This window comes from Malania oleifera, chromosome 6, assembly GCF_029873635.1.
Source record: "Malania oleifera isolate guangnan ecotype guangnan chromosome 6, ASM2987363v1, whole genome shotgun sequence".
NCBI classification, from domain to species: Eukaryota; Viridiplantae; Streptophyta; class Magnoliopsida; order Santalales; family Ximeniaceae; genus Malania; species Malania oleifera.
Genome location: NC_080422.1, coordinates 32,254,187 through 32,275,469, shown reverse-complemented (window position 1 = coordinate 32,275,469; position 21,283 = coordinate 32,254,187). Strand labels below are relative to the sequence as shown.

Below are 21,283 nucleotides of genomic sequence, written 5' to 3'. Positions count from 1 at the left end.
TGCCCCACCCCCCCCCCCCCCCCCCCCCCCCCAAAAAAAAGAGACTAAAAATCGACATCAAATTATAAAAGACATCCTGATCCTGATCAAAACATTACATGAAGCATGATCTTGAAAAATATGATATTTTCTTTCCGCCAAAAGCCATCACAAGACAATAAAAAAACTGCACATTGCCATAAGGTGCTTGCATCTAGGCAGTCATCAGAAAATTCTCCAAAGAACTAGGGCACACTGAAACCCCTTGCCATTTCCTGTCTATCTTGTTGTTTGGAAGGTTAAGGTTCCTTTTGGGGTCCGGGCTTTTGCTTCGACTTTATCTCTTAACAGGATTAATACGAATTTCTTGTTACAGGTGTGGAGGCCTTATAAGGCTATCCATGCATATATTTGTATGTTGTGCTGTGAGCCCTATGAGCCTTATGCGCGTCTTATTCTTCATTGTTGGGTGGCGAGGAATTTCAGGGATGCTCATTTCTCCTATTTTGGTGAAATGTGAGCTGCTTCGCAAAATGTGTACAAGTTCATTCTTATGAGATATCAGGGCTTGAAGACCAGAAGAGGGAGGGCTATTTGGTTTTTTGCAGTGATTGCAATCTTTAGGATGCTGTGGATTAAGAGGAATGCAGGGGTTTTTAAAGCTCAATAGACCTTTCCTGGTCCAGCCCTGGATAGGCTTAATTTATTTTTTTGCTTCTCTTTAGGCATATTTTTTATTTTTGGGAGGTGGGGTGGTTTGTATCACTGCCTGATTTTTGAGGGGATTGGAGGGCAGCCTTTTATTTTTAGCTAGTTTATGGAGGATGCCTTATCCTCCACCCTCTGTACTTTTGTTTAGTTATTAATGGATTTCTTTTATCTTAAAAGATCTTAAAAGAAAAAAAAGAAAATGAAGAAAGACATGGACACCTGTCTTATCACTACATCATACACACATCAGGAGGAGATAGAGCCTTGTAAGACCTTAAATATGCAACAAATTGTTCGTGTTAATGCTATTAAGAAGAATGACCATTCATGTGAAAGCCTAACCTTTGAAGGCTAATTGTTTGTGTTAGCAATTTTCATTTTTCATTTCAAATCTTCTAAAGCACTAGGTTCCCAAATATTTATATATAGAAGTTGAAAAAAAATTAAATATATTTTTTTTCAAATTTCCAACACAAATGTTGAAAAGTGGGCAAGGGTGGGCGTTGGAACTTGGGTACGGTGTCAAATATGTGAGGGTTCCTGCATCATTCTGGACGTGGACAGGTAAAGAAGCTAGTTCAGGAAACTAGGATTAGATTAGCAACTGGAATATAGGGACACTTACGGGTAAAAACATGGAAATTGTGGACACAATGATTAGAAGAAAAATTAATATAATTTGCCTTTAAGAAACTAAGTGGGTGGGGAGAAAGCTAGAGAAATTGATAAATCATGATTTAAACTTTGGTATACTGGAAAAGAAAAACATAAGAATGGAGTAAGAATTATTATAGACAAAAATTTAAAAGATAACATTGTTGATGTAAACAGAGTAGGGGATATAATTATAAAAATCAAGATGGTATTTGGCCAAGAGATAATAAATATCATTAGTGCTTATGCTCCTCAAGTAGGCTTAGCAGAAAATCTTAAGTGACAATTTTGGGAAGATATGGATAGTATCATACAAGGCATACTAGAGGTTGAGAAAATATTCATAGGAGGAGACCTGAATGGACTTGTTGGAAGGGATAATAAAGGTTATGAGTGGATATATAGAGGATATGGATATAGATACAAAAATGAGTCTGGGGAGATGATCTAAGAATTCACTATGTCATATGATTTTATTATGATGAATACTTGCTTTAAGAAGAGAGAAGAAAACTTAACAACAACAAAAACAACAAAGCCAAGCCTTAAGTCCCACTAGGTGGGGTCAGCTATATGAATCCTTTTCCGCCAATTTATGCGTTCATGGGCCATTTCTTTTGACAGATTCAGGGATGTTCAATCCTTACTCATTATCTCCTCCCAAGTTATTTTAGGTCTACCCCTACTCTTTCTATCGCCCCACACAGTAACTAACTCACTCTTTTTCACCGGTGCACTATGTGGCCTACGTTGCAAGTGTCCATAGCATCTGAGTCGTCCCTCCCTTATCTTCTATAGGAGCTACACCTAACTTGCCGCGAATATGTTCCTTCCTTAATTTATCTTTCAATGTTATACCACTCATCCATCTAAGCATTCTCATCTCGGTAACTTCTACTTTTTGGATATTATGTTTCTTCGTCGGCCAATATTCCGATCCATATAGCATAGCTGGTCTTATAGCTGTCCTATAAAACTTTCCTTTCAATTTTAAGGGTATTCTACGATCACAGAGGACACTTGAAGCACTTCTCCGTTTTACCAAACCTGCTTTAACTCTATGCATTACATCATCTTCAATTTCTCCTTCAGCTTGCATGATAGAGCCAAGGTATTGAAATCTATGAGTACTATTTATTTCTTCATCATCAAGTTTACTTTGTCTCCAATATTCCTCCTATCATTACTAAAATTACATTTCATATATTTTGTCTTATTTCTACTTATCCTAAAGCATCCAGACTCCATAGTTTCTCTCCATAATTCTAACTCAGCCTCTACTCCATCCCTAGTTTCATCAATTAATATAATATCATCTGCAAACAACTTACACCATGGAACCTCCTTTTGGTACTCTTAGTCAATTGGTTTATCACCAAAGCAAAAAGATAAGGACTCAAAGCTCCTTGATGTACACCTATGGTGATTGGAAATTCTCTAGTTTCTCCGTCTATAGTCCTTGCATTAGTTATTACTCCTTCGTACATATCCTTAATGACATTAATATACCTACTAGATACACCCTTTTTTTTTTTTTTTCTAAAACCCACCATAGAACTTCCCTAGGTATTCTATCATATGCTTTCTCAAGGTCAATAAATATCATATGCAAGTCCCTCTTCTTTTCCCTAAACTTTTCTATTAATCTTCTTAAAATATATATAGCTTCTGTGGTAGATCTCTCAGGTATAAAACCAAATTGATTTTCTGAGACCTTTGTTTCTAACCTTAATCTTTGTTCAACTACCCTTTCCCATAGTTTCATTGTGTGACTCATAAGTTTAATTCCACGATAGTTATTACAATTTTGAATATCTCCTTTATTTTTGTATATAGGTATTAAAGTGCTTTTCCTCCATTCATATGGCATTTTCTTAGTTTTTATAATTATATTAAATAAATTAGTTAACCATATAATTCCGTTATCACCTAAGCATTTCCAAACTTCAATTGGGATGTTATCTGGTCCCATAGTTTTCCCATTTTTCATCTTTTTTAGTGCAAACTTAATTTTGTTAACTCTAATTTTGCGAATAAATCTCATATTTTTAGTCTTTTCCTTATTTGACAATTTTAAGTTTAAGCCTTCTATCTTAGTTTTCATTAAACAACTTACTAAAGTAGTTTCGCCATCTTTCTTTAATGTCTTCGTCCTAAACCAAGACAATATCATCCTCACTTTTTATACATTTTACATTTCCTAAGTCCTTACTCTTCCTTTCTCTAGCTTGAGCAAGTTTAAAAATATCTCTTTTCCTTCTTTTGTATCTAATTTATTATACAAACTATTAAATGATTTGTATTTAGCTTCACTAACGACCTTTTTGTATCTTTTCTTGCCTCCTTATACTTTTCAAAGTTATCCCTGTTTCTATATTTTTGCCACGTTTTATACCAAATTATTTTTGTCTTTATGGCTTTTTGTACATCTTTATCCCACCACCAACTTTCTTTGCTATTTGAGAATCTTCTCTTTGATTCACCTAAAATCTCTTTTTCTATCTTTTTAATAGAGTTAGCTAATTTACTCCAAAGAGTATTTGTATCTATCCCATCCTCTATAGTCCAATCCCCATATTTGATTATTTTATCTTTAAATTTTATTATATTTTTTCCTTTTAGGTTCCACCACCTAGTTCTCTTATACTGATTTATCCTATCCTTTTTCTTCTATTTTTTAAAACATATATCTAACACTAAGACTCTTATGTTGTGTGGTTAGGTTTTCACCTGGAATAACTTTACAATCCTTACATGATAAACGATATGGTATTCAATATGCAATGGGCATTCACTATTCGATGGAAGAATCTAGTGTTTTGATCTACCTCGAACCTTGATCAATTCCTTCCTGAGTGACACTCTTTTGGCCCTTTCCTTAGGATTAAGCCCTTGATTCAACTTTTGTTCATCGTGATCCTTGATGTCATTAAGAACGGCATTCTTTTTTGCTTGGATATCTCTAAAGGTGCTCTTGTTCCCCTCCTTTAGCTTTTCTTTCAACCCCTTCAATTTTGATGCTAGGACAAAGCTAGCTTTCCCTTTTATCCGAATCGAAGACCACCAAAATTTAATGAGTTCCTTGAAGCCATCATGCTTTAGTTCATGGTTCTTAAACTCGGACTGGACCAGCCGGTTCAACCTAGTTGCACCATAACCGGTCCTTTTACCAATCTTGGTAGTGGGGGTTTAAATTGGAAATGTGTAGGTCTCAACCTGACGGGACTCGGGCAACTCGGTCTTACTTGGCCAGACCTAGTGAATTGGTTGGGCTGATCTAATCCCAACCTAGCGCCTTATAAATGTAATAAAAAGCATAATGATTGCCATAAGAATTGAACCTGCGACCTCTATCAAACTAAAGGTGATACTTGCTTGCCAATAAAGCCATTTCCCCATGTGCATTGAATGTTTGAAAAATAATATTACACCTGTGGTTATGGGTTCATGTACAAGTACAACATCAGTACATACTGATCCATGTGTGTGTACTGTGTACACTATCTGAAATATATGCCAATACACCCTCATCCATGTATTACATACATACATGTATATTTATATATCTTTATCATATTCTAAATTCTTTTACTTTAATTTTGTATGTAAAAATAGATTTGAAGGAAATACAACAAAAAAAAGCCTTTAGTCCCACTAGCTGGGTTTGGCTACATGAATCCTTTTCCACCAATTCACCCGATCAAGAGCGTTTTCCTCTATTAGATTAAGAGTTATTAAATCCTTCCTCACTACCTCATTTCAAGTTATTTTATGCCTATCCCTATCCCTTTTCATGCCAGAAATAATAATAACTCACTCCTCACAAGTGCTCCACTAGGCTTGTGTTTGAAATGCCCAAACCATCTAAGCTGCTCCTTCTTAATCTTGTTTTCAACTGGTGCTATGCCTAAATTATTGTGTATATGCTCGTTTATTTATCTTTTAATGTTGAACCACTCATCCGCCTTAGTAATAGATTCTATTTAATTTTTTTTAAATTTATACAAATTCATATTAGTTTGACTATTATTATTATTATTATGATGATGATGATGATGATCATCATCTTGCAATGTTCCTATATATATATATATATATATATATATATATTTATCGGCTCGACATATATATATATATTTATATTTATCAGCTCGACCACTAGTTTCACCCGCCGGTCCGACAGATTAGACCAACGTAGTGCCCTCATTGGGTCTATCATTGGTTTGGGTTTCTATGAATTTAGGTGTAATCCCAAGAGGGGGGGGGGGGTTGAATTTGGTATTTTAAAAAATCTTAGTTTTTAAGGCCTAATTTTGAAAAAGCGCAACCAGACAATCACAGGCTAGTTACACAAATTAGCAACTTCAAAGTGTGGCTTTGTCAAACAACCAATATTACCCAATCACTCACAAATGTAATAAATATTTAATACATAAACAATACACAAATAATTAAACACGAGCGGAAATTAAAGTGAGATAAGGGAAGAGAGATGCAAACACAAATTTTTATGAGGTTTGGCCAAACTCGGCCTATGTCTTTGCCTTGGATTCCACTATTCCGTTCCTTAAATTGGGACAGAGCTTCCCGTTACAATCTGCTGTTTACAAGAGGTGTAGCTTTCTCCTAATCTGCTGCTTACAAGAGGCACAACTTCCTCCTAATCCGCTGCTCACGAGGCGTAGCTACCTCACCCCAGTTCACAACCCGAACTTTAAATACAATAGATGAATAAAATATTTGGATATAGTCAGATGCTTCTCAACAAGCTAATGTGTACAAGTGAAATCCTAAACACTTTTACAAGATATAACTTTAAGCTCAATGGAGTAGATGTGTTTTTCTCAATATGATGTTTGTAATAAAAAATATGATCTTTGTATAAAAATATGTATAATGAATTTCTTCAAAGATCTAAGCCCAATTAGATATAGCTCCAAAAATTGATTTTTCAAATAATATATGTTGGAGAATCTAGGGTTTGCTCACAGCTAGCTTTTGCAAAAATAAGATAGTAGAAAATCTTTGAGTAAAACTATAAAGGTGAATGCTTCAAAGATTTAAGCCTTAGTATAAAACTTTTCCCAAAAGATTTTTCAAACAATGGATATCTAGAAACCTAGGGTTCTTGCTTTCAATAAAATATTAAATATAAAAATATGAGAGAAGAAAAACTTTTGAGATGAAGATCTGAATGCTCAAAGATAAAACTTGTTTATCAAACCTCAATACCAAAGTTGCTTGCAAGATATGTTTGTTAATGCTCTTTGAAAACTGAGAGAATGCCCAAAGATGTCTGAATGGGATAGATTGTAGGCAAAAGCTTGCAAACTAGGTTTTAGGGTTGATATTTATAAGTACTTTCGGTATCTAGACGTTTTTTGACCGTTGGATCATTAAAAGATATTTTAATTAAAAAATAATTCGCCGATTACGCATAGGAGCATCAGTCTGCCCGACGGACTTGTCCAAGTCGATGAGTGTCCTATACTTGATCATCAACGGGACCAGGGGACTCAGCGACAAGAGGGTGTTTGAGAAAATTAGGGTCTTGGTATTTTATCGCCGACGGGAACATGCATTCGTTGACGAGTGGCCTTTATGCATTCGTCGATGAGGCCAGGGGACAAGTTGACGAGGTCCCTATTATTCAGCCTCTAAAATGCCAATCCAACCTAGACAAGTGCATATGAATATGTCATGAAAAACATGCATCCTAGGGTCCGTTTATTGGTTATTTTAAGCTTTTTATCATATCATGTGAGCATGCATATACAATTATAATCTAAAACAATACTACTAAAATAAAAAACACGTCTTCACTCCTTTGCTCTTGAATTCTCTATGGAATGGGCCAAGCTTTATGCTCTTCAAGTTCCTCATGGCTTCCATAGCATCCTTACCATTTGTGCATGCTAAGTAATGATCCTGTTCAACAATTCAATGCACAGGTGAAGTAATTGTGCTTTGTTATCATCAAAACAGAGATCAGACTAAAAAAGCCAACAGTTTCAAAACTCTGCTTTATCCAGATGTTCTCGAAGTGCAAATGGGTCAACCCCCATTTAACTGCTCTCGTGTCAATAAGAATGGGAATGTGGTCCAAGATGGGCCTAGGGAAGAGGCTCAAGGTGGATTGGGGAAGTGAGTTTCCTAGTTTGCCGAAACTAAGAATTTGTCGATCCTCGAGAATGAAGGTGGCTGTCTAGAATTGGACCAGGTGTAGGTGCCACCCATGAGCTGAAGATCAATGAGAGCATGCACATTGATGAAGTCCAGAAATCCCCTCTATTGTTGTCATTGTGTTCTTGGGATTTTTATTTTAGATGGGAGGTGCTTTCTTCTTTGCTTGAGGTGTTGGAGGGTTGTCATATCTCTGACAGAAGTGACGTTAGGAAGTGGGTTTTGTATTGGTGCGTATTTGTGTGTATCTTTTTCTTTGTCATAGTAGGAGGCCTTCTAAGGTTTTGTCTCCTGATATGTGCTTTCTGTACAGTGGTAGTCTGGAGAATGTTGGGGATATGTGAATAGACTAGTTGGCAGTGAAGTTTTGGTAGGCCTGGAGTTGATGGAGGAGCTTTTTAGCATCTCTTTTGTAGGTTCTTTAAAAGAGCAAGGATGCTGGCAAGTTGTGGAGGTGTGTTTTTTCTGCTGTTCTTTGGGGGAGATTTGGTTGGAGTGGAATGCTTGTATCTTCTCTGGCAAAGAGATAGTTTCTATCTTTGTTCTGGTACAGAGTTTGGTATTTGGCATCTCTTTGGAATATTATTGCGGGCTGTCTAAAGAGCTGTTGCTCTGAGGATGTCAAGCTTGATTGGAAGGCTCTACTGAGCTGACTGTATTTATTTGTTTGAGGTTGAGGTTATTAGGTATTATTCCTAAAGTCTCAATTTTTTATGAGATACAAAACTTCATTATTTTCATATGCATTCATGAAACCCATTTTTTATTCTTGTTGTCTTAACGTGAGACATAATAGTATTTAATCAAAGTATTATTTTTTTTAGATAGAAAATTAAATTTATTAAAGTGAGAAGAGGAATATATACAAAGAAGAGGATAAGAAATCCTCAAAATTAGGGAAAAAAAGTACAATCAAAACAATAAAGCCTTCCAGTCCTGCTGGAAATCCTGAACTCAAATCTCAAAGCAATGCCTAGGACCAAATCTTGTCCCAAAGCAAATTTGAAGTTCTCTTCTTTCCACTGAAAATACGTTCATTTCCCCACATTACACAACTTGTTAAGCTATTTGTAACCCTATTTTTCCCCCCAAAAAATTCCAGTGGGTGCACTTGCCCCCATAGCCATTAACCTAAGTGATGTAGGATGAGAAGCGGCTATTTGGATGGATCATTTCGACCCAATTAGGAGGCCTATGTGAAAGAATAGGGTGAATGGTTTATTGGGTCGGAAACCCAAATGTGCTCAGTTAGTTAGTTGTTTAAGTATGTGTGTGTAGTTTGCTTGTATTAGGATTATTTATGTTGGGGGCTTGTTTGTAGTAATTGTGTATTCTAGCGGCATGTTTATAGTGCAATGTAGTTTTAGGGGTATGTGCGTGATTTCATGTGTTTAGAGGCTTTCTTAAAAATGGTGTGTGAAAGCCATGATGTAAGCAATTATTGATGAATTTGAATTGGAATTGAACGTGTGTCCCCCCTCAGTATCTCCTCTCTCATCCCTTTCCTTCCTCTCTTCTATTTTTTCTAATATTTCCCATGGCTGCAGAACCTTGATGCTGCCCCTGCCCCCCTGCATCATTTGGTCAGAGCCCAATATCGATCTCCATTCTAGCATTTCTGTCCCCCATTTTCCTCTCACTCTTTTCTTCTTCTTCTTCTTCTTCTTCTTATTCTTCTTCTTCTTCCTTCCTTCCTTCCTTCCTTTCTTCTTCTTTCTCTGTCTCTCTTCCATCATTCTCTCGCTGATTCTTCTCTGCCCTCAAATTTCAGTATTTTTTTTAAATGAAAAGCAGTTCTGCCTTTTTTGGACTTTTTCAGAAATTCCAGTCATGTCCCATTTTTCAAAAAACCACCTTCCATACCCCTTCCTGCAACACCGCTCATCCCTTTGAAAACTGAACCCCCTGAAACCCTCAGCCTCAAGTCTGCATTGCCGTCTGACCACCGGAGAAAACCCTAACCTCCTTTGTTTTTCTCATCACACCACCAACACCATTGATTTCTTCCTCCCTTGATCTTCCCTCGACCAAAGTTTCATCGCCAGAGACTCAACACTGGCGACCCATGTGCCCCATGCGTCGGCTACCTGCGAGTGGGACTCTGCCAGAGTCATCTCCTGGTTCCAGTTTCATGAGAATTTGCTCCAGCCATGATGTTTTGGGTTTTCTCCGCACTATTTTGATATGCAAGGACATATTTTGCTCTGGACACAACATATTGCAAACCAGCACGATAATTTTGGCATGGAACCCTGAAATTGCCGCTGCCAGCATAAAAAATCAGGTTTTTTGCTGCATTTGTGAATTTTTCTAGTGAATTTGTTTCATTTCTGTGTGATACTCAAAATTAAAGGTGACTTGAAGATTGTTCTTAAATAATTGAAAGTTAAGTTTGTGAGTTGCTTCATATAATTGCATCATGGTGACCAATGTTGAATTGTCTACCAAGGTGAAGTTGTTATCCGGTAGGGTACAAAATATGGAAAATGCTTTGGAGACTATTACTGGTGCTGTGAATAGGCTAACAAACAAAGTTGCAGCCTTAGGTAAAAGGCCCATGGAATTTCCTACCAAACAAGATGGTGGAAAAGCTGCTGTCCCTCATGCTTTTGAGTTGTGTGAAGGCTGAAATAATCATTTAAGTAAGGGAATTAAACTAGAAGCCTCAGATTTTAGTAGTGATGGTTCTCTTGATGAATTTAATGATTGGGTGTATTCTTTGGAGTACTATTTCTGATGGTATGACATGAATGAGGCTAGAAAGTTGTACTTTGCAGAATCAAAATTGAAGGGAACTGCTCAAATTTGATGGATTAAACAAAGGGAGATCTTTAGAGGAAGGAGATTTGTTGAAATTACGATGTGAGATGAGATGAAGCGAGCCATGCAGGAGCAATTTGTGCCTCCCAATTATCAGCAGCGTGTTCATCTCCAGCTCTTTGATTTGAAGCAAGAAGAAAAGACAGTGATGGAGTACACTAGTAGATTCTATCATTTGGCTACTCGTGCCAATATAGAATGGACATTATGATAACTTTGTACATAAAAGGGTTGAAGCCAGCTATTGCCTCCAAACTTGCTGCATGTCGTCTCATTACAGTTAGGGATGCAGCCCAGGTTGCCACTCAGATTGAGGAGGACATGCAACGCAATCCTCCTAGAGCTAAATCAGCTCTTCGGTTTGAGAAGAGTACTAGTGGAGTTGTACGAGAGAAGACAGTTGAGCAATTTGGGAAAGGTGTTCAGACTAATACCCCTTGGAAGAATCTTGAGCATTCCGAAACAACTTCTAAGAGCCAACCATCACTCAAATGCTTTAAATGTCAAGGTTTTGGACATCAAGCTGCACAATGTCATACCCAATTCATGGCTGTTGCAGAAAAAGAAGAAGAAGAAGATGATGATACTCAAGTAGTTGAAGCTGAAACAAAAATTCCAAGTGACTTAGATGATGATCGCAATTTGAGAACCTGTTTAGTGCTTCAACATATGCTGCTTCCCACAAGGTTAAAGAGATAGAGGATTGGAGGCAGATGAACATCTTTCAAACTCAAGTGATTTGCCAAAAACAGCTTTGTACTTTGGTTATTGATCCTGATGGTTGCACAAATGTAGTTTTGAAGAGGCTGTGAAGAAGTTAAATTTGGAAGTTGAGCCTCATCCCGAACCATACAAAATTGCTTGGATGAATAATACCAGCTTGAAGCTCCATGACCGTTGCTTACTTACCTTCAAGATTGGTTCCATTATGGAAACAGTGCAATGTGATATCCTTCCTCCCAAAATTTGTCATATCCTTTAGGCCGACCATGGTTATTTGATAGGAAGGTGAAGCATGATGGATATGAGAATTCTTATCTCCTCTCCATTGACAAGAAGTATAAGTTGATGCCATCATGAATTGTTCCACTCACCAAGTTGAAGCGTACTTCCGGTTCCTTTCTTATGAAATGAGATGACACTATTCATGGTGATGGACTCCTTGGTAGTTGGTACTTTCCCCAACTCGAAGGGGTCGAGTTCTTTTTGGAAGGATGGAAGGAGGGAATTGCTGTAGGACGAGAAGCGACTATTTGGATGGATCATTTTGACCCAATTAGGAGGCCTATGTCAAAGAATAGGGTGAATGGTTTATTAAGTCGGAAACCCAAATTTGCTTAGTTAGTTGTTTAACTATGTATGTGTAGTTTTCTTATATTAGGATTATTTATGTTGGGGGCTTGTTTGCAGTGATTGTGTATTCTAGTGGTATGTTTGTAATGCAATGTAGTTTTAGGGTTATGTGCATAATTTCATATGTTTAGAGGCTTTCGTATGAATAGTGTGTGAATGCCATGATGTAAGCAGTTATTGATGAATTTGAATTGGAGTTGAGCGTGAGTTCCCCCTTGGTATCTCCTCTCTCCTCCCTTCCCTTTCCTTCCCCCATGGCTGCAGAACCTTGATGCTGCCCCTGCATCACTAAGTCTGCTATTGTAAACAATGAAGGTGGTCTTAACATTAGTTTTTGAAGATCAACAACAAAGACTTATTTCGCACTCTGGACCATATGAATCTAGATAAGTCTTCTTCCCTCATTCCACTTAATCCAAGACAACATCCTCCAACAATTGGAGAGCCACCAAATTCTTCTTTGCCACAGTGCCACCTTATCTAAGTTTTCTTCGGTGTAGTTCTTCACCTCGAGAGCCCCAAATCTCATCAAATCCTCATTTCACATTATGCACTATATGCTCTGTGTCACATGTTGAAATGGTGTCGTGAGTTGTGACACTAGGCTTTTGGTAGGAAAAATTAAAATCTGAATTGACAGTAAAGGAAGAAAGAAAGGAGACTCAGGGTTTCCACCCTATGTTTTTCCAAGGAAAATGGAGAAAAACCTAGAAGTTTAAAAGAGGCTAAAATGCCATTATTTTAGTCCATCAAATCTTATTTAAATATATATACCAATACGAATTTCCTCCTCTATTTGTCATTCAATGGAGGGATTTTACCCTTCCTCAAAGTCATCTACTAGACCACTATATAGAAGGATGAGTCTCCACCTTGAGAAATAATTTGAGAGGGATGATAACTCTCTTTACTTCTCATTGGGTTGGCCTAGTTATCTAATTATTTAAAAAAAATGCAATAAAAGCAAATGATTTAAAAGGTCAAAGGTATTGAAAATTTAGCAGAAGAGTGAAGACAATTGCGTTTTAGATGATAAAAGAAGATGCATTAAGGAAAGAGTAAAAGAGGTTACTACCTATAGAATGGCAAGAAATGCTCAAAAAAAGAAAAAACTAGCAGAGGAAAAATGAAGTGGAAAAAAATCTTGCGAAACTAAATTACAAAACCCTTCTATATATGCTTCCATAGTAATTAACAGAGCACTTTAAGTTTGCTAATTCACATTGGACCCACCATCCAACTGAACAACATTTTCTCCGCGATCAGACAACTGCAAGCCCATATTTTTCCATGAGTTGTTCAGCTTCTAAATCCTTCCCATTCTTTTCCATCAAGTGCTGAGCATGTTGTTGAAATGACAAATATTGCTGCAAAATTTCCTTGTTCAGTTCATTTTAAACTCATTACCGACTGAGTATGGACCATTTTGATTGAACTATAACACCATGAAAGATAAATGGAATGTGCATGAGTTGCGCAGTATGCTCGTTCAAGAGGAAACATGACTGAACAATAAAAAAATTCACTCTATTCATTATGTGAACTATCAAGGAGCTGAAAAGAAAGTAAAGAAGCGTGGAAAGGGGAAAGGATCTTTAAAGGATAATGAATCCTCTTCATATCTAGAAGAAGGTATCAAGTAAGGACAAGTGTCGTTTCTGTGGGAAAGCTGGACATTACCAAAAGTACTGCTTGAAACGGAAAGCTTGGTTCGAAAGGAAGGGTAAGCCTAGTGCTTATGTATGTTTCGAATCAAATTTTGCTGAAGTTCCTTATAATACTTGGTGGATTGATTCTGGATGTACAACTCATGTTTCTAATATGATGCAGGGATTTCTTGCAATCCGGAACATAAACCCAAATGAGAAGTTTATCTTCATGGGGAACATAATAAAAGTGCTAGTTGAAGCTGTCGGGACTTATCGTTTAATCCTAGACACTGGTTATTGTATAAGACTTTTTATGTTCCTAGTATTTTTAGGAATTTAGTTTCATTATCTAAATTGGATGTTTCTGGATATACTTGTAATTTTAATAAAGGATGTTTCAGTTTATTTAAGGATACCTGTATGGTTGGTTGTGGTATGCTTTGTGATGGATTCTATAACCTCGCATCATAGTATTGACACTAAACGAAGTTTAGTGAATGAACGATCTACGTACTTGTGGCATAAACAGTTAGGTCATATTTTCAAAGAAAGACTGGAAAGATTTGTAAAGAGTGAAATACTTCTAGATTTGGATTTCATTAACCTTGACATTTGTATAGATTGTATTAAAGGAAAGCAGACAAGACACACAAAGAAAGGAGCCACAAGGAGCACTCAGCTTCTAGAAATTATACACACTGATATATGTGAACCCTTTGACGTAAATACCTTCAATAATGATAGATATTTCATCACCTTTATCGATGATTTTTCACGTTACGGATATGTCTACTTGCTACATGATAAATCTTAAGCGGTAAATGCTTTGGAGATTCATGTAATTGAAGTTGAAAGGCAATTAGACAGAAAGGTGAAAAATTGTTATATCTGATAGAGGAGGTGAATGTTATGGAAGGTATAATGAAACTGGACAACTACTTGGTCCATTTGCTAAATTCCTTGAAAAACGTGATATTTGTGCTTAATACACAATGTCAGGTACACCAGAACAGAATGGTGTATCAGAAAGGCATAATAGGACTTTGACGGATATGGTTAGGAGCATGATAAGTAGAAAGTCTTTACCCAATTCATTGTGGATGTATGCTTTAAAAACTGCCATGTACGTATTAAACCGTGTTCCTAGTAAGGTAGTTCCAAAGACACCATTTGAGCTTTGGATTGGCAGGAAACCAAGTTTACGACGCCTGCATGTTTGGGGTTGTCAGGTAGAAATTAAAGTTTATAATCCACAAGAAAAGAAGTTGGATGCAAGAACAATCAGTGGTAATTTCATTAGTTATCCAGAAAAATCAAAAGGGTATATATTTTATTGTCCTAATCATGTCACAAGAATAGTTGAAACTAGAAATACTAGGTTCATTGAGAATGATAAAAATGGTGGGAGTATGGTTCCATTAAATGTGGAAATTAAGGAAATTACAACTCCCGCTATTGAAAGTAAACCTATTATAGAAAAACCGCAAGAGGTTGCGTTAAGACGATCTCAAAGAGAAAAGAGATCTGCTATCTCGGATGATTATGTGGTTTATCTTCAAGAGTCAGATTTTGACTTAGGAATTGAAGATGATCCAGTTTCGTTTTCACGGGCCATTAGCTGTGATAATTCTGATAAATGGATGGATGCCATGAAAGAAAAGTTAAAGTTTATGGAACAAATTGAAGTCTGGGATCTTGTAGAATTGCTAGAAGGTTGCAAGAGAGTTGGATGTAAATGGGTTTTCAAAACCAAATGAGACTCTCGTGGTAACCTTGAACGTTACAAGGCCAGAATTGTTGCTAAAGGCTTTACTCAGAAAAATGGTATTGATTATAAAGAGACTTTTTCACCGGTCTCTAAGAAAGATTCTTTTAGAATTATTATGGCTTTAGTAGCTCATTACGATTTAGAGTTATATCAAATAGATGTGAAAACTGCCTTTCTAAATGGGAATTTAGATGAAGATGTTTATATGGATCAACCATTGGGTTTTACAGTTGAAGGGAAAGAAAATTTGGTGTGTAAACTTAAGAAGTCAATATACGGACTTAAACAAGCTTCCTGACAATGGTATCTTAAGTTTAATAATATCATTGGTTCCTTTGGATTTAAATAAAATACTGTTGATCGGTGTATATATTTAAAGATTAGTGGGAGTAAGTTTATATTCCTGATTCTGTATGTTGTTGATATTTTGCTTGCAACTAATGATCTTGGTCGGTTACATGAGACTAAAGAATTTTTCTGTAAAAACTTTGAAATGAAAGATATGGGAGAGGCAAAGTATGTGATCGGAATAGAAATATTTCGAGATTGGTCCTAAGGACTGGTTGGTTTGTCTCAAAAAGGTTATATAAATAAAGTTTTAAAGTGATTTAAGAAGGCAAATGCTCAGCTTCACCCGTTCCAATTCAGAAAGGAGACAAGTTCAATCCCATGCAATGCCCTAAAAATGATCTGGAACGGAGGCAAATGAAGGATGTTCCTTATGCATCTATTGTTGGGAGCTTGATGTACGCTCAAACGTGCACAAGGCCTGACATTAGCTTTGCAGTTGGAATGCTTGGTAGATATCAAAGTAATTCAGGAATGATTCACTGGAAAGCTGCAAAGAAAGTTCTAAGATACTTGAAAGGAACGAAAGATTACAAGCTTATGTATCGAAGGTCTGATCATCTTGAGTTGATTGGATATTCGGATTCTGATTTTGTTGGATGTGTGGATACAAGAAAACCCACATTTGGCTATGTATACTTGCTAGCCGGAGGAGCAATTTCATGGAAGAGTGCAAAGCAGTCAATAATTGCTGCATCCACTATGGAAGCTGAATTTGTAGCTTGCTTTGAGGCTACAGTTCAAGCTAATTGGTTGCGGAACTTTATTTTAGGACTTGGAATAGTCGATAGTATCGCCAAGCCGCTGAAAATTTATTGTGATAATTCCGCAACTGTCTTCTTCTGTAAGAATGATAAGTATTCCAAGGGTGTTAAGCATATGGAATTGAAATACTTTGCTGTTAAAGAAGACATACAGAAACAAAAAGTGTCAGTTGAACATATTAGCACCGATTGTATGATAGCTGATCCTTTGACGAAAGGGTTGCCGCCCAAAACATTTATTGGTCATGTTGAAAAATGGGCATTATTGAATCTTAATGTATGTTGTTCAATTGATATTTGAGTTCGATAATGAAAATGTTTCTGTTATTTCTGTTTTCCATTTTGTATATGGAATAATGATAACAGGATTAAATTTGGACCTAATGTATGCCTCTCAACTAAAAGATCATTATGTGTAGTGGAACTTGTATTGTAGTACATGGAAGGAACTATGTTAATAAAGATGAAATGGAACTGCCATAACTCCTACAAGTTTTCTACATATTAATAATAACTAATGTATGCGGATTAAATTTGGACCTAATGTATGCCTCTCAACTAAAAGATCATTATGTGTAGTGGAACTTGTATTGTAGTACATGGAAGGAACTATGTTAATAAAGATGAAATGGAACCACCATAACTCCTACAAGTTTTCTACATGTTAATGATAACTAATGTATGCGCATTATGATAAACTACGTTAAGTAATTTCACTTGAGCCAAGTGGGAGAATGTAAGACATTAATTGCCTCAAATGAAATTATAATCATATTTCTTGAGGTAATATGAAAGGTCTTAAATAAAATATTGTTATTATAATTGTAATTATGTTTTTGGATTAATGATCTCAGAATTTTGTAAAACTATAATGATATCTAGGAATATGAGAAGTCTATAATTATGATACATTATTAATCACTTGATGGAAGTGATTATAAAAGAGAGGTTAGTGGCTGGTCCTATCTCAGCCTGTGATGCTTATGCTAAATATATCCATCAAATTAAGTTGAAGCTTAAGGAAGAGCAAGAGTTATGAGATAGAAACACAGTCCAAATATATATATATATATATATATATATTTGGAGGCTATGGATCAAGGTATGTTTTATTTTAACGTTAATGATTGTAAAATTATGAGTTTCGAAGGTCTTAATATTATGATGTATGAAGAATATTTATCGTGTTTAAACTTACATGCCACATAAATCTCCTTCACCATGGGCAAAATCCCATCCCTTCACTGCTCCTCTTTTGTCTTTACCCATATCGTAATCCTCAAAAACAGAAGCACACTCTAAACCTTCCATTTGGGATAGTGGCAAATAAGATATTTCCTAGTGGGTGAATCTGAAGCATGTCCATAATGTTCCCCAACCTCATCCAATGTTAAACCACCATCATAAGCAAATGTGCTAGCGCCGTCACTCTTATTATCGTACAGATAACCTAATTTCTTTATTTCCTTAGATAATCAACTTTGTTAACCTTTAATAGAAGACAATTTCTGAAAATCTCAATTTTAATTGTAAGCTTGATGTCAGATATAGATTTGAAAGTGGACACTAATGTTTCATCACAGACCATGAATATCAAAGCACGCAAACCAGCAAATGCGTTGTGTCTGTTTATAAAGCTTTGAAGAAAAAGGAATACTGCCTCTAGGAATTCAGGCTCTCTCTTCAGCAGTCTGTTCTATGGAGGAGGATATTGCTAGGCCTAGGCAACTGAGAATAAAACTCAAGATCCCTTCCTATTGCCATTGTCAGCTTGCACTTTAATTCTTTTTGAAAAAGATATTTATTAGGAAAGAGAAGAAAGAAATACAATCACCATCAATGGCTTGCACTTTATTTCTCATATAATAAGATATTTATTAGGAAAGAGAAAGAAATATAATCAAAAGGAAGACAAGTTGTCCTCCAAAGAAGAAAAAAAAAAAAAGAAGCTAGCACCACTCAATAAAAAAACAATTTCTATTGCATTATGTTATCATTTTAATTGTTGTTTTTATTGTTTTTTTTGTATAAAAAAATATGGTTGATTTCTTGTGAAAGACATTTTCAATGCATCTGAGTCTACTCATGATTTATCACGAAAATTTTTGAGAAACAATGGTTCATTTTATGTATTTGTTTTTTTATTGCATTATGATGCTGAAATCATCTATATAACTTTGAACACTGACAGACAGAATTCAAGAGAATTTCTTCGCCCCTTAAGTATCAGACGAGATGTGTTGCTGCCTTTCCTGATCAACAGGGTTTCTTGGTAATATTTTATTTTTCTTTGTTGTTTTGAATTTAATTTAATTTAATTTTCCAAGTTTAGCTTTCTTCTTTTTTAATCAAATTGGTTGGGACTTGAAGTTCTATCTTATTATTCTAGCCAACTGTAGCCAAATGGTGCTGATATAGTGTAATAGGAATGATAAGTAAAACTTCGATAGAAATACCTCTATTAAACCTGGAAAATAAATGTAGAGTCGAAGCACACTAAATATGATTGAATCACAAAAGACGAAAATGTAAGTACACAACATGCTATTGATGTGATTTTGGCTTCTGCTTTCTAACAGTTACTTTTTTTTTTGATAAAAAAGAAGATATATTAAAAGAGAGAGAGAGAATATACAACCAGTACGAGGATACTAAATCCTCAAAAGGAAAAAGAAATAAAAAAATCAATAAACAAAAGAAAAAAGATAAAAAACCCTAGTGAAAAACAAAAACTAAAATCAGCCAAGAAATCCTCTCTTTAAATCCTTCCCATCATAGTTCACTAAACACTTGAAATTATCTAATTCCCTCTGACCCTTCTTAACCTTAGATTTACCACCATCAAGCCTAACTTGATTTCCTCCATGATCAGGCAAATTGAGGCCCAAGTTATCAACCGAATTCTGAATTTGAAGGTGCTTCCCAGAAATTTTTTGAGCTGGAGTAGGCAGAATTCCATCTTTTTCCCTTGCTCTTCATAAGAAGCATCATCGTCAAAAATATAATGCCATTACCATCTAACCCTTCTAGAGGAGGAGACTGCACAAAGATAAATCCCCGAGACTATCAGAAGAAGAGTCGGGGAAATAACAATGTTGATCCTGAATTTGATCCAAAAGTAAGCCTCTGTCACAGTCAAAATCCTGTCTGCAGTATCATCATCCAACATATCCTCTCATCTCTTACTATCCTTGCAGATACTCGCCCTCTCAATGCTCTCATCAATTGGCTTCTCACTAGACTTAACCCACCTTTTGAATCTCTATGGAGATTTTTTTTTTGTTGTTTCACTAGATGAATCTCTAATTTCTTCAAGATGTTTCCTCATTTCAAAACCCTTTTGCTCTTTCTAAAGACAAATATAAACCTTTTTTGATCTCTCAGATTATCTGCATCAGCTCTCTTACCATCTGAAATTCCTTCCAAATGCACTATAAAATTCTGAAATTCATTCTCACTAGAACTAACATTCTTAGATGACTCTCCCCAATTTCATTCTCGGAACCCTGCCCACTAGCATACTTCTTCTGAACAGAAAAAAGAAGAAACTTGAAGAATATTATTTGAATCTTTAGAAACCAACCTTTCTATTACTACCTCCTTCCTTTTTCTGTTATTGGAACAGCTACTCCTTTTTTTTTTTGACCATCAAGGGTCTGGTTTGAGGTCAAGTGAAACGCTAATGCTGTAGTGGCTTGCTTCTTTTCCGAAGGAAGATGACGTCCTGTCGTCTCACAGGAATTAGAAGAAAGACTATGGGCTTCATTCAGATTGGGGACCTGACTTTCAACTAGGCTATTAAAGCTAGTAGGAATAGACTTTTGGGCCTGCCCATTCAGTTGGCCCAGCTGAGGCTTAACCAGATTGTTTTCGTTCTCAATAAGCAAGCCCAAAGTAGGATCATAATTCTGATTTTGGGCCTCCTTAACTGAAAGGCCTATCAGCTGTTTTAAAAGGCTTATACTGCTGTCAAGTAGTCCGCCCAAGTCTAAAGTTATCATCATAGACCCAAGCCAACCCATCTAATCCTCATTAATCCTTCGTCCAAGCAGGAAATTTTAGCTGTTTCTGAACTCAGGCCCCCAGTTGGAATCCTTGCCCTTAACGAATTTGACTGATTGACGAAGCAGACTGAAGGACTTCCTATTTTATCTTCCTACACAATGAACACACACCACCTCCGGCATACCCTTGGAAGTAGCATGAGCATGAGCATCAATTCTAGTTCCTGAAACTACCTCACCCCTTGAACAATTCTCAAAGATCTTATCCTACACCTGTAGTGTCAGGATGAAGAGAGCTTAGCAGAGCACTAAATTCTTCCCCAAATCGAAGCTACCCATTGCCTTTGGACCCTTCAGGAACAAAGATAAGAGTAACTCTTGCCTCTCCAACCATGCCCTAATTCCAAGAACTTACCTGCCTTTGTCGCATGAATGACCATCCAGTAGTCAGTGAAACTCACCCAAGATTTTTGAAAACCCTTGCTTGACCTTCCAACAAGAGACAAAAATCCCTGTGAGAAACACGTTGCAACAGCCGATGAAAGTCTTACTCATCGATTATGTTGCCGATTCTTCACAAGAACTGGCACCTTCCCCACTTTATCCAATCTCAGATTGAAGGATTTCCCCTCGATCTGGACTGAACAAACCCTCACCATCAAATTCTACCAGCACCATGACAGAGCATGATATCGAAATGAGAGATGAAAAGGTTTTTATGTGTGAGAGAAAACCATTGTAGGATTCACTTCATTTTATTCATCCTAAATTACTCAAATAATATGGAATAGAATAAAATAATACGCATCATACAGCCTCCTAATGACTATCTATACCTGAACTGAATCCTTAAAAATGTTCTGAGATATTAAGTTAAATGAACTTGACTGAAGACTGACAAATTTTGTTTCAACTGTTAAGTGGCAGTTAATATTTTCCCTTCTTAAGTTTTGTCAATTATCATACAGAAACATTATTAGAATCCAAATTGTTAAATGATAAAATCAATAGTACGTACTCATTCTATTGTGTCGTGAAAAATGATTGTGT

The 21,283-nt window shown here is 36.2% G+C and overlaps 1 protein-coding gene across 1 annotated transcript in view; it reads left to right on the top strand.

Moving 5' to 3' along the window:
* Positions 1-21,283, top strand: part of LOC131158033 (protein RAE1) — a 66,377-nt gene that overhangs the window by 4,010 nt on the left and 41,084 nt on the right. The window contains exon 6 of the mRNA XM_058112584.1: positions 18,421-18,501. Within this exon, the coding sequence (XP_057968567.1) occupies positions 18,421-18,501 (81 nt within the window). The remainder of the gene's footprint in view (positions 1-18,420; positions 18,502-21,283) is intronic.